This window comes from Mustela erminea, chromosome 1, assembly GCF_009829155.1.
Source record: "Mustela erminea isolate mMusErm1 chromosome 1, mMusErm1.Pri, whole genome shotgun sequence".
In the NCBI taxonomy this organism is placed as follows: domain Eukaryota; kingdom Metazoa; phylum Chordata; class Mammalia; order Carnivora; family Mustelidae; genus Mustela; species Mustela erminea.
The window spans coordinates 114,951,578-114,964,869 of record NC_045614.1 but is presented as its reverse complement, the minus strand read 5'-3'; the positions used below and the strand labels follow the sequence as shown (position 1 = coordinate 114,964,869).

Below are 13,292 nucleotides of genomic sequence, written 5' to 3'. Positions count from 1 at the left end.
CCTGATTCCCTTTTTACCCTCTGAAACAGTACATTTTGAAGACTGTTTCTACCCCAGCCTTTCAGGTAAGCTCAACAGTTCCGAGCAGATTTATAAAACATCTTGATAGGTACTTTTCTGAGTTATAAGCACCACCTTGACAATCTTCTGGCACTCCATTAACTCAACAGGTAATTACTTAGCAACATACAAAAGTGTAATTATCATGATATTAAAATATTATTACTAGAAAACAGAATAAATATATACAGAAATGCTATTACTTGTATTAAGAGAATGAGATTATGAGTGACTTTGTTTTCCATCTTCTGTATTTTCCATTTTTGTAATGTATATTACTTCTATATTTCAAAAAATACTATTTTTGATGCTTGTCATGAAGAAAGTAGCATGCCAGCAGATATACATGGAAAATTAAAAAGAAATGTACTATCAGGTCCTCGATTCCCAGGAGCTTTCCAGCTATTGGGTGAAAAATTACAATGTGAGGTAATATTCAGCTAACATTTTACATGTAAAGAATTTACATCTTTAGAGAACGTTGTAGGCATTGAGTTACGGTCACTGAAAAGCTAGGCGACATCTCCAGGATAATTCTAACTCAGAAGCATGCCAATCTGGATAGTCAGCCTATTCTTTTTTGAAACATGTTGTGGAAGGGAGCCCTCAATTTCCCTTAGAACTTCTTCCATTTTTGCCTTACTTCCCACTAACAGGTGGCAGACTTTTTAACTATTAACATTTAAATGAATTTAACTTACCATGCTGTGTTTGGGGACAGTTCAAAGTTTTGTAGCACTTGAAACAAAAACAATTTGGGGGCTGTCCTTAAGAAGAATATAAAATTAGGTATAGGATCTTAGAAGAGGCTCACACAAGGGAAAGGCCTGTAGCTTTAGTATATTATCATCAAGGTAAAACCCTCTCTGCTCATAGTCCCCAAGTGAATTACTCTTTATGAAATCACCTGACTTTCCCTCTCTCTCTCTCTCTCTCTCTATATATATATATATATATAAATATATATTTTATATATAGATTTATATCTATTTATATATATATAAAAATGTGTGTATTAATACATAATTACCACAAAATCTATGAAACAAGAAGCTTTTATAGTCAGTATCTTATTTTAAGCAATACATAGGAAAATAGTTTCAGAAAATAAAAAAATTGGAAATTCACATGGTATTTGTTACAGCAGTACCTAGAGAAGCAGTTTAGCACAGTGGCTTAGTGTGAATTCTGAATTCAAATCCCAGCTTCATCACTTCCCAGCTGGGAGACCTGAAGCAAGTTGTTAACGACCACTCTGCTCCTCAGGGTCTTCACATGCAAAACGGGAATAAGGCCTACCTATAGGATTGTTGCAGGAATTAAATTAGGATTAGGACAGCAAAATTATTGGGTATATGTAAAATGCTCAGAATGTGGCAAATGGTAATTGTGATATATGGGTGAGATATTAGTATTATTTAACGTATCACTACCAGCCCAATTTAGGTACCTATACTAAGTGGTTACATCAGGGGTGGGATTGGGGGAACTTAATGTACTTATGTACTAGTAGAACATTATATTTTATATAATTTTTTATAGTTTGCATACATTTCTTTTATTATTTAATTTTAAAAAGCGGAGTTGGAAAAAAGACTGAACTCACCTTGGAGTGTCTACAAACTTCTCAATCAGCATCGCATCATCATTGAAAGATTTCTTAGCTTCTCTCCGTGCTGATTCTAACTGTTCTTGAAATTCCTCTTCGGATCTGACAATCCTCATGCCCTAAGACAGCAAGACAGTATGACTACGACCTAAATAAAACCAAGAAGACTAGCCTGAAGTGAAAACACGAGCATGCACAATCTTACTTTCCCTCCTCCACCACGGACGGCTTTAATCATGACAGGATAACCGATTCTCCCCGCGTGCTCCCTCAGGCACTGGTCTGATTGGTCCTCGCCATGATAACCTTCCACAACAGGCACTCCGGCAGCAGCCATTATGGATTTGGATGTGCTTTCGAATAAGAAAGGTGAGATGCCCCATTTCTATGCATTATTTCATACAAGAGAAACACAAAACATTCCCATTGACAAATACAATGGAACTTTTTAAAAATAAAAAATTCCCAGGTAAAGACTACTGTCTGAGAAAACAACACAAATATTAAACTATTAGTTTTTCTGTGATAACTATGAGTCTAGTGCTTCATGTGATAGCTCATTTCACCTTGTTCTTAATCCCTAAAACTAATTCATATATTGATTAGAAACCCTAATTAGATAAACATTTTCTGTAACTCACTGGAGTGGCAGATGAACAGCTTACGCCCATGACAACCAAAGGTTCTAACTGCCATGTCTGTTAGAGGTTAAACAAACAATTTCAGTAGATCGTCCTATGGTTATATTTAAAAGGTAGAAATGAATACCTCTTTATACCCATGTCTTTAATTGCAGATGAAGGAGGACCTATAAAAAGAATTCCTTCTTGTTTACACAGTTCGGCAAATTCCGTGTTTTCGGAAAGAAAACCATATCCTGGATGGATAGCCTAGAAGTGAAAATGAAAGGACAAACTTACTAGCACTCCACTGGCACGCCGTGTGAGGAAGGAGATGGTATTTTCCTTTGGGGAAGCCTCTCCCGACACGATGGTAAGTACACTATGGGCTCTATCAAAATCTGTTTCCAAGAGGTATCTGAAACATTCTTACTAAAGTTCCAAAGCCTGGCCTGAAATGGAAAAACCTATACTTCTTTTAATTGTGGTAATATATACACAACATAAAGCTTACCGTTTTAACCGCTTTTAGGTGTACAGTTCAGTGGCATTAAAGTTACCTTCTCAATGCTGTGCAACTACTAACACCATCCATTTCCAGAATGTTGTCCCCATCCCAAACAGAGACTCTGTACCCATTAAATATCAATTCCACATTCCCTGATAACCTCTATCTTACTTTCTGTCTCTATGAATACCCCATCTAGGAACCTACTATAAATGGAATTGTACAACATTTGTCCTTCTTTGTCTAGTTTATTTCACTTAGTGTTATGTTTTCAAGGTTCTTCCATGTTGTAGCATGTATCAGAATTTCACTCCTTTTCATGGCTGAATAATGGACCACTGTGTATATTCCACATTTTGTTTTTTTGCTTATCCATTCATGCATTGAGGAAGGTGTGGATTGTTTCTAACTTCCACTTTTGTGAATAACACTGCTATAAGCATTGGTGTACAAGCACCTGTTTGAGTCCCTGCTTTAAATTCTTTTAGGTATGTATCTATACGTGAAGCTGTTGGATCATACAGAAGAATCTAAAATAATACTGCTATTAGGGTAGAATGTCAATGAGTATTTGATAGTAAAGCGCTCCAGAGTAGCAGAGGGGAGGGCTGTTTACTCTGCTTCCATATAAAGCTGGCCTAGAACTGAAACCATGGTATCCCAAAACTGAAAGGAACACGTTAGCACAGTAATACCTCATTTATCTTCAGTTCACTATCTGACAATATCACCTTTCCAGAAAAAAAGCTAAGAAGCAAACAAAAAGTCATATGTTAGAGTCTACATATACTTAGTGAAAGAGGATCCCTCATATGTTAATCTAGTCACTTGAAACTTACTCAGAGTTTTAAGAAATTTATTTGTCTGGCTTTCTAGCCCACAAAAGAGGAAAATTAATACCTGAAGGACAGTAAGATTTCCAAGAACAAACATACTCACAGCAAAAAGGGAGGATACAGAGGAAAGCAAAAGCACAACAGAATAACATGATTCAGTGAGGGATAAAGCAACTTTCTCTCCAACCTCAACAGCCCTGATGGCATTTGTTCTTCTAAATTAATAAGACTATATAATAATTATAACTAAGAGAATGTAGAAAGAAAAAAGCTCAGCCAATACTATTTCAAAACAAACATACTGAAAGAATAGTTATGTTTCAGGGGCACCGGGTGGCTCAGCTGGTTGAGCGACCAACTATTAATTTCAGCTCAGGTCATGATCTCAGGATTTTAAGGCCCCATGTTGGGCTCCTGCTCAGTGTGAAGTCTGCTTGAGATGCTCTCTTCTTGTCTCCCTCTGCCCTCCCCTGGCTTGTGCATGTGCTTTCTCAATCTCTCGCTCTTTAAAATAAACAAAAAAAAAAACAAATAAATACATTCTTAAAAAAAAAAAAAAAAAAAACCCAAAGAATAGTTATGTTTCAAAATTAAAGGAGTATGCTTCAGATGTTTGGGAAACTCATGAACAGAATACCTACATTTTAGTGAGAGCAAATAATAAAATGCAAGATAATCACATTTTGATATCAGTTTGATCACAGTTTAATGTTTTTTAAACCAAAGTTCAATTTTAGTAATTTTATATGAAATGTCAAATATTATTTATGTGAGGCAAAGTGAAACAGATCTACATCCTAGTCTTCCCAATGTCTTAACACCCTTTCTTTTTTACTTACAGTACATAACATTCTCTCATTTATAGTTTGATTAACTTAGCAAATTTATACAACTGTGCAATTACTATAATCCAGTTGTAGAATACTTCTGTCACTTGCATAAGTTCTTCTGTGCCCCTATGCATAAATCCTTGGTCCCCAAACCAGGCAATTCTGACCTGCTTTTGGTCTCATAATTTTGCCTTTTTTAGAAATCTCATAAAAATGGGATGACATAGTACAGAATCTGATGCGTCCAGTTTCTTTAACTTAGCATGATGTTTTATGGCTCATCCTTATTGTGTGCATGGGTAGTTCATTTTTTATAGATCTTTTTTTATTTGTTGATGCACTGAATGGATAGCCCACATTTTATTTACTCATTATTTGGATTTTTTTCCAGTTTTGGACTATTATGAATAATGCTGTTATGAACACTCATGTACAAATAACATCTGTGAACATATTTTTCATTTCTCTTGGGTAAATAACCCAGGCAGTCAAATATGGTAAGTATATATTTAACTTTTTAAAACCAGCCAGTTTTCTAAAGTGGTTGATGATAATGATCTAAAGATCATTACCATAATCTAAGATACTGAGTAAGATCTAATAACGTAACTTTTTGTTACCCCCCACAAAACTCCATGCCTATTAGTGGCTATTATCCATTCCCTACATATCCCTAGCCCTAGATAACCACTAATTTACTCTGTTTCTATAGATTTGCCTATTTTGGACATTCCATATAAATAGAATTATATAATACATACAGTCTTCAGTGACTGGCTTCCTTCTTCCACTGAACACAGTATTTTCAAAGTTCATCCACTTTTTAGCATGTATCAGCACCTCTTCCCTCTTTATTGCTTATTTTAGGTTTATCTTTTTGTATATAAATATCTAATTGTTCCAGTATAATTTGTTGAAAAGACTATCTTTCCCACTGAATTACTTTAGCTCTTTTGTTCAAAAATTAATTGACCATATATGTGCATGTTTATTTTGGGACTTTCTATTCTGTTGCACTGACATACGTATTTTTCCTTCTGATACCATACTGTCTTGTTTACTGTAGGTTCATTGTGAGTTTTGAAATCCAAAAATCTAAACCCTACAAATTTATTGCCTTTTCAAAAATTTTTTTAAAGATTTTCTTTTTAAGTAATCTCTGCACCCAACATGGACCTTGAACTTACAACCCCAAGATCAACAGTTGCATGCTCTACTGACTGAGCCAGCCAGGTACCCCTCAAAATAGTTTTAACTATATACTAGACCTTTGGGGTATTTTAGGACCAGCGTGTCAATATTTACCAAAAAAAAAAAAAAAAGCCTATTGGGATTTTGATCAAGATTCCCTTAAATCTGCAGATCAATTTGTATCTTCATACTACTGATTATTCCAATGATATATGTATCCATTCCATTACTTAGAACTTCTTTAATTCCCCTCAGCAATGTGTTATAGTTTTCATGTATAGATCTTAGAACTTAACTTCTAAGATCTTGCATAGATCTTAGAACTTACTTCTTTTCATGCATAAATCTTAGAACTCACTTAGAACTTCTTTAATTCCCCTCAGCAATGTGTTATAGTTTTCATGCATAGATCTTAAAACTGATTTTTCTAAAGTTAGTGCTAAGTATTTGATTTTTACTGATGTTATTTTGAATATTACTGTTTCCTTAACTGAATTTTCAAAGTGTTGCTAGCATCCTTTCTTTTGAACAGATAGTTAATTCAATGGAACTCTGATGAACCAGATAAATACTCTCCCTTCAAACCTAAAAAGAAAAGCACTATCTTCTTGCAAAAATTAAAAAAAAGAAAGAAAGAAAGAAAGAAAAAGCATAGTCCAACCATACTTTACAGGAATGACCTCAAGAAGTTTTAATTAATTTATCTTAGGAAGAACAATTTAATATATCCAGATCACAGTATTTCTTGATCATTTGAATATATTAAAAAGGAAAAATCAGTAATACTATTGTTAGCTGGGGGCTAATTCTCTAGCCACTGGGCATGTATTTAGCAGCCAATTCATCCTGGGCTCCCAGGATTGTAAGCCCCTGTTTAGATTCTTCAATCCATAAAACTAATGTGCCTTTAACAGTAAAGATAAAAACTGTCATCTCCTATCCTTAAATCTCTGCCAAAATAATTTATTCCATGCTTTTAGTTTGTAACCTTTCTGCTGTACTTTCCAAGCATATGTACAGATCCAAAGTTGTTGGCTCTGCCTTCAAGCAGTAACGAGAGGTGTCCTCCCTTTGGTGGAGAGAACAAGTCATACTCTTCAAATTCTTACTCCCAAGAATTTCCTATCTACAGCTGATACTTAAAACATGGATTTCCATTTGGTCAACTACACAGATGATCAGCATTTAAATAACTTGCAATATTCATTAAAGTTACTTACCAGTGATCTTGAAATGCCTGTAATAAAGTTATTCATTCCTGGTGGTACAGTAAAAGAAACTGGAGCACTTCATAAAACATTAATGCTCAGGAACTAATCCTGTCAACTGAGGGGATACTTTTTTTTTTTTTTAACCCTCCACTAAAGAGGAATACACATAGAGAAAAGTGCAAGTCATAAGTAGACAGCTTTTATAAACACAGTCTTTACTAACTGAATACACCTGTGTAACCAGCTCAAGAAACAAAATATCACTAGTATTCCACAAGACCCTATGAGCTCTCTTCCAGTAACTAACTATAGGGCCCTCCCCCAAAGCACTATGGCAACATTCTCTTTAAAAAAAGGCTGCTCGGATGATCCTAATCTTCAGCCAGTACTCACTACTTGATCTTTCCCATGCAGAGAAGGTCTGAGACAAATGACAATCGGGAGAAGTAGAGAACCATTACATTTTCTAGATTCTTTCAAGTTAGCCATGTCACCAGGCAAATCACAAGAAATGTAACTCACGTGCAAATGTTACTCTAGCATCTGTAAAAATGCCTATGCCAAAATGGCTACATTAACAATTCTACATTCTGGGCAACCTTTCAAAATCACTAGACAAATGTTATTCAAAGTCCTATATCAAAAAGATCAGTATCTTCTTCAAAGTTAAAGCAAGGTTTACTCCCCTAATTGACAAGTAACCTTTTATTAGAGAGCCTCATGATTGTAACCCACCAAATTTCCTTCTGAATCAGGATTCCAGGAAGAAATGAAGCAGGTTTCTTTGGCCTAAGTTTTCTGACTTAATTCCAACCCCTATATCAAATAATAGTCCTATATTACTGGTTTTTCTGATGTTATTCTTTGTTTTACAAACATTACAGGTCATGTTTACAAGCCATCTCGAATCTTGAATATCCAAAGTGTGTGAAAGTTATTTCTTCTTTCTTCATTGTGTATTAGTATAGCATCTAAACAATACTAGCCCAGATAGATACAGAGTTAATAAATTCCCCAGAATTAGCAATATCATTCACTTGCTACAGGGTTGTTATTTAAACTGAAAAACGGTCTCAGCAAACTATCATTAAAAAAGGAGATTTCAGGAGCGCCTGGGTGGCACAGTCGATTCAGCATCTGACTCTTGGTTTTAGCTCAAGTCGTGATATCAGGGTCATGAGGTTGAGCCCTGGTCAGGCTTGCACTAGGTGTGGAGTCTGCTTAAGATTCTCTCTCTCCCTCTGGACCCCTCCACTGCTTCTCTCTCTCTCTCTAAAAAAATTTTTTTAAAAGGGAGATTTTCACCTCTAAGGAAATAGCTGATTAGAGCACAAAACAATGATAAAATAAGGAAGCTGGCTGGCCTATGAGAAACTTTTTTTTTTTTTAAGATTTTAGTTATTTACTTGAGAGAGTGAAAAAAAGAAAACCATGAGTGGGGGGAGGGGAAGAGAGAGAAGAAGGCTCCCCGCTGAGTAGGGAGCCAGACATGGGGCTTGATCCCAGAACTCTGGGATCATGACCTAAACCAAAGGTAGGCAGCTGAGTCACCAGGCGCCCCTATCCTGCAAGAAACTATTTTTAATTAATTGAGATTTCTGATTAAATAATGCCTTCCTTTTTACCAAAATACAGGGCAACAAAGTTCTACCGCTCAGCATGGTCTAACACAGGGCTATAAGTCAGGAGACTCTTGTTTAATCCTCTCTTTCAATGTTAAATTCTAAGTTCAAGATACCTGGGGATCTTAATAAAAATGCAAATTATGCATAAAAATGTAAATCACAGTGGTTTGGGGTGAGGCTTAAGAATCTGCATTTCTGGGGCACTTGGGTAGCTCAGTAGGTTAAGCAGCTGTCTTTGGCTCAGGTCATGATCCCAGGATCCTGGGATCAAGTGCCACCTTGAGCTCCTTGCTCAGTGGGGCACCCGTTTCTCCTTCTGCCTGCCACTCCCCCTGATTAAATGCACCCTCTCTTCCTCTCCCTGACAAATTAATTAATTAATTAATTAATTCTCCCCCCCCCCCCCCAAAAAAAACTACTTCTGAAGAAATTTCAAACAAAGACTCTACACAGTTGGTTCCTGTTTTATGTTGATGTAATAATACTGGAGTTTTGAACCTGGGAGACTGTAAAACTTGGGAGTGGAGCCTAGAATGGGACTGGGAAGTGAAGAGAGAAACAGATTTCTTCCTTGATTACGTTTCTTCTTGAAAGTTAGAGTACCATCTACTTCCCACAAAGGACCTGATGTTCCTCAGCTCTGGTTTTAATGGTGGAAGTACAGAATTCCCTCTCAACCTTAATTTGTAATTTAAACCCTTCCTCTACCTATTTTTCAAAAGATCTACAGTGCACAGGTTTCAGTAAGAAAGTGGAGTGACTAAGGAATAGGACATGTCTAGTATACAACAACCCAATAATCAAATGTAAAAATCTTGGGAATAGCTAAAAATAGAGAATGCGTTCTGAAAATGGTTAAGTAATTTTGTGCGAGTTGTATAAAACTTATTCCTTTTCCATTGTAAATCTCGTCAGGACTCTTACCTGGGCAGCAGAGGTCTTGGCCACGTGAATGATTTTCTCCATAGAAAGGTAGCTCTGCTGAGAGGGAGCGGGGCCAATGGAATATGCTTCATCTGCCTGTGTAAGGAATATTACATGCTTGAAAGATCTCACAGCTAGCACACACTCGTACACAACAGAACTGCTTCAGAGTCATTTGAGCATTATAAATAAAAAAACTGGCTCCCCAAGAACAATGCAAGAATTAAGAAACAGAAGGACCAGCTCATGCCTGCTATTAAAATAAGACTGTTTTGGAATCTTTTGCATAAAGAGGCTGCCCAAGCTTGATTTTTGTGTATAAAGCAAGCACTAGCATGAAGCAAAATGTCTTTAGGATAGAAAGCAACAGGCATGAATCATAGTCTCATCATTGATCATAGTCTCATCATTAACAATAATAACCTTAAATGCAGCTAATGCAGAAAGTGTACATTTTTTAAAAAAAGATTTTATTTATTTATTTTACAGACAGAGATCACAAGTAGGCAGAGAGGCAGGCAGAGAGAGAGAGAGGAGGAAACAGGCTCCCCGCTGAGGAGAGCCCAATGTAGGAGTTGATCCCAGGACCCTGGGATCATGACCTGAGCCAAAGAGAGAGGCTTTAACCCACTGAGCCACCCAGGTGCTCCGCCGAAAATGTACATTTTGATGAGATAAAATATAAAGGTTGTATTCAGCAAGAAATAAAATTATGAAGTTTACTAAAGTTTGTATAATTATTCAGGTATGATGATAATGCTCTATCTATACATTTGTGAACTACTTTATACTGTCCTTTAAAACTTCCACATAATCATGGCAGCCCTTGAAGCAGAATGGATAGAAAAAACATCCCTCATTCATTCAAAAATTTATTGAACACCTACTACATGCCGTGCTTTGAGGTGGGAGCTACCTACACAATAGTAAATAATGTCCCTGCCTAGAGGGATAGACAGACATCAAACATACATCCACAGGCTTAGTGACAACTGTGACAAAGGCCATGAAAGCAAAACAAAGGACATGATGCAGATGAAGGGGAAGATGGATCAGGCCTGAGGGCGCTCAGGGAAAGCCTGGGAGGGAAGATCGGGGCTCCTCCAGGAGCACCAGGACTTGGCCAGGCAAATGGGTGGAGGATGTGGATCTGGGAACAGGAATGGAGAAGGGGGCCAGCCTCCCCCACCCAGAAAGCAACATATATGGACATCCTGAGTAGGGAAGAAACTTGGCCCATTTGAGGGACTGACAGAGGCTTGTGTGGCTGGAGCCCAGTGAGCCGGGGCTCCATGTCCAGAGACGGGGCTGGAGTGACCAGAGAGCACAGGTTTCAGGGGACCTCCTGGGAGGCTAAGCTTTGGATTTTCTCCCAAGGGAACACATAATGAAGTTTCCTGAGTATTGTTTTTTGTTTTTAAAACTTAATTCCAGGAATGCCCAGGTGGCTCAGTGTGTTAAAGCCTCTGCCTTCGGCTCAGGTCATGATCCCAGGGTCCTGGAATTGAGCCCTGCATCAGACTCTCTGCTCAGCAGGGAGCCTGCTTCCTCCTCTCTCACTGCCTGCTTCTCTGCCTACTTGTGATCTCTATCTGTCAAATAAATAAAGAAAATCTTTAAAAAATAAAAAAAATAAAACTTAATTCCAGGGGCGCCTGGGTGGCTCAGTGGGTTAAGCCTCTGCCCTCGGCTCAGGTCATGATCCTAGGATCCTGGGATTGAGCCCTGTATCAGGCTCTCTGCTCAGCAGGGAGCCTTCTTCCCCTCTCTCTCTGCCTGCTTCTCTGCCTACCTGTGATCTCTGACTGTCAAATAAATAAATAAAATCTTTAAAAAAAATTAAAAATAAAAACAAAACTTAATTCCACAAAAACACAAATCCATTCTTATCCTAAAGAACATGAACCATGATACAAAGGCAAAGGAGCCTTTTGGCACCAGCCGCCCCCCCCCCCCCCCCCCCCCCCCCGCCACTGCAAACCTCTTCCAGACAGAACTACTATCATCAATTTGGGACACATTCTTCCACATCCATATTCTTATTTATTTGTATATATTTACATAGCACATACAGTTTTAGTTTTTATTTTTATACAAATAGGATCAAACTTCTGTAATTGCTTTTTTCATTAACCAGTATGTCTTGGGAGCTCTCATCTTGCTAGGGCCCATATGTCTACCTCATTTTTTATGACAATCACATAATGTTCCACAGGATGGAGGTCCCACAGTTCAATTAATTATGTACCTCTGAACAGACACTTAAGTCATAAAGGCAAAAAGTTTGATGCTGGCAGCGTGCCCATACATGCCTTATCTGCACATATGCAAGCATGTCTCTAGACTGAGATCTAGAGGAACATTTGCAGGGCTAGGTGTAAGGGTATGATGTTCTCATAGCTCCTGGCTAATCATTCCTTGAAATGGTATTGCCAACATACATTTCCATCAACATACTAATTCTTCACCACATTATAACCAACAATACTATCTGTCTTTTAAATTCGTGCTAATCCAGTAGATGATGAAAATGTTTAAGCCATTTAAAGCAAAGGAGAACCATGAGAAAATCTGCTTTTAGGCTACTGGCCTGGTTGCAGTTTAGAACATACCACAGAAGTGGTCAAGATGCAAGTAGGGAGACCACTTAAGAGGCTGTGGCAAGAACCACGAGAGACTATGGACTCTGAAACAAACAATCTGAGGATTTTGAAGGGGCGGGGCAGTGGGAGGTTGGGGGAACCAGATGGTGGGTATTGGAGAGGGCATGGATTGCATGGAGCACTGGGTGTGGTGCAGAAACAATGAATACTGTTACGCTGAAAATAAATTTAAAAAAATTAAAAAAAAAAAAAAAAGAGGCTGTGGCAAAGGTGCTGGTGGCTCTGACTTAAGGTACCAGGAGTAGAGGGCAGAAAGAAGTGGAAAGAAGTGTTTGGGAAACAGAACAAACAGCACCAGGTGACCGCCTCGATGGGGAAGGGGGAGGATGTAGAGTGGTGGGAAGACAGAAGATGTCCAAAGACTCCTGGATCTCGGGCACTATGGCTGCTGTGGGCAACAGTGTTACCATGTGCTGGGTTACGGAAGTCTGCAGGAAAAGCAGCTTCACTACAGAACAAAGTCATGAGTTCAATCTCAGGCACATCAGTTTGGGAGATGTGACACATCCACGTGGAGATGTCAAGTGGGCAGCTGGATAGACCTGTACCACATTCAAAAGAGAATCTGGGCTAGAAACAGAAACAGAAATTTGGAAGGGCTTAGTAAAGCCCGAGGAGCAGACAAAATGATCTAGAGTGAGATCATTGAGAAAAGAAGCTGGAAGATGCTTGAAAGGGTAAGAGGAGGACTCCAAAGCATAGGAAGACAACTAGCCTTAGACGGGACAACGACAGACGCAGACGCAGTGAACAGCGTAAGTGCATTTCTTCTTCCTCTGTGAATCAAAATCATCAATTGAGAATAGGTGGGTAGAGGGAGAGTCAGAGGCTGGAATGGAGAACGGCAGGCTTGAGTTGGTCACTCCACGGAATAAGAGAGTAAAGTGGCCAGAGAGCCCACGGGCCTGCCAAGCAATGCTGAAAGCCCAGGGGTGGCCGGCTGCCACGAATTTCTGTTGCTGCTTGGTCTTGCCACAGGCATAAGGAAGACCAAGGGTTGAATTCATCCAGGGCTGGTTCTGGCTGGTGAATAACTGCGAGGAACAAATGGTAACACTCGGGGGAGTAGGATCATTTCAGTTATAATATTATAGTTACGCCTGCGCTCAGAAACATTAAGTCGAAGATCCATTGGCCAGTAAGTGGTAGCTACTAAGACTGGAACCTGGATCCTTCTTGCACATCGGGGATCCGGATATGTGCCCCTCAAAGTAA

The 13,292-nt window shown here is 38.5% G+C and overlaps 1 protein-coding gene across 9 annotated transcripts in view; it reads right to left on the bottom strand.

Annotated features, from left to right (window-relative positions):
- MCCC1 (methylcrotonoyl-CoA carboxylase 1) overlaps nucleotides 1–13,292 on the bottom strand; it is a 58,499-nt gene that overhangs the window by 39,225 nt on the left and 5,982 nt on the right. For 5 of the 9 annotated variants that reach the window (XM_032339688.1, XM_032339753.1, XM_032339702.1 and 2 more), the window contains 4 exons: nucleotides 9,415–9,510; nucleotides 2,438–2,559; nucleotides 1,875–2,022; nucleotides 1,667–1,788 (listed from right to left, as the gene is read on the bottom strand). In XM_032339688.1, the coding sequence (XP_032195579.1) occupies nucleotides 1,667–1,788; nucleotides 1,875–2,022; nucleotides 2,438–2,559; nucleotides 9,415–9,510 (488 nt within the window). Of the gene's footprint in view, nucleotides 1–1,666; nucleotides 1,789–1,874; nucleotides 2,023–2,437; nucleotides 2,560–3,492; nucleotides 3,545–9,414; nucleotides 9,511–13,292 lie in introns of all 9 variants that reach the window. The other 4 variants (XM_032339727.1, XM_032339736.1, XM_032339718.1 and 1 more) reach the window with 1 other exon arrangement.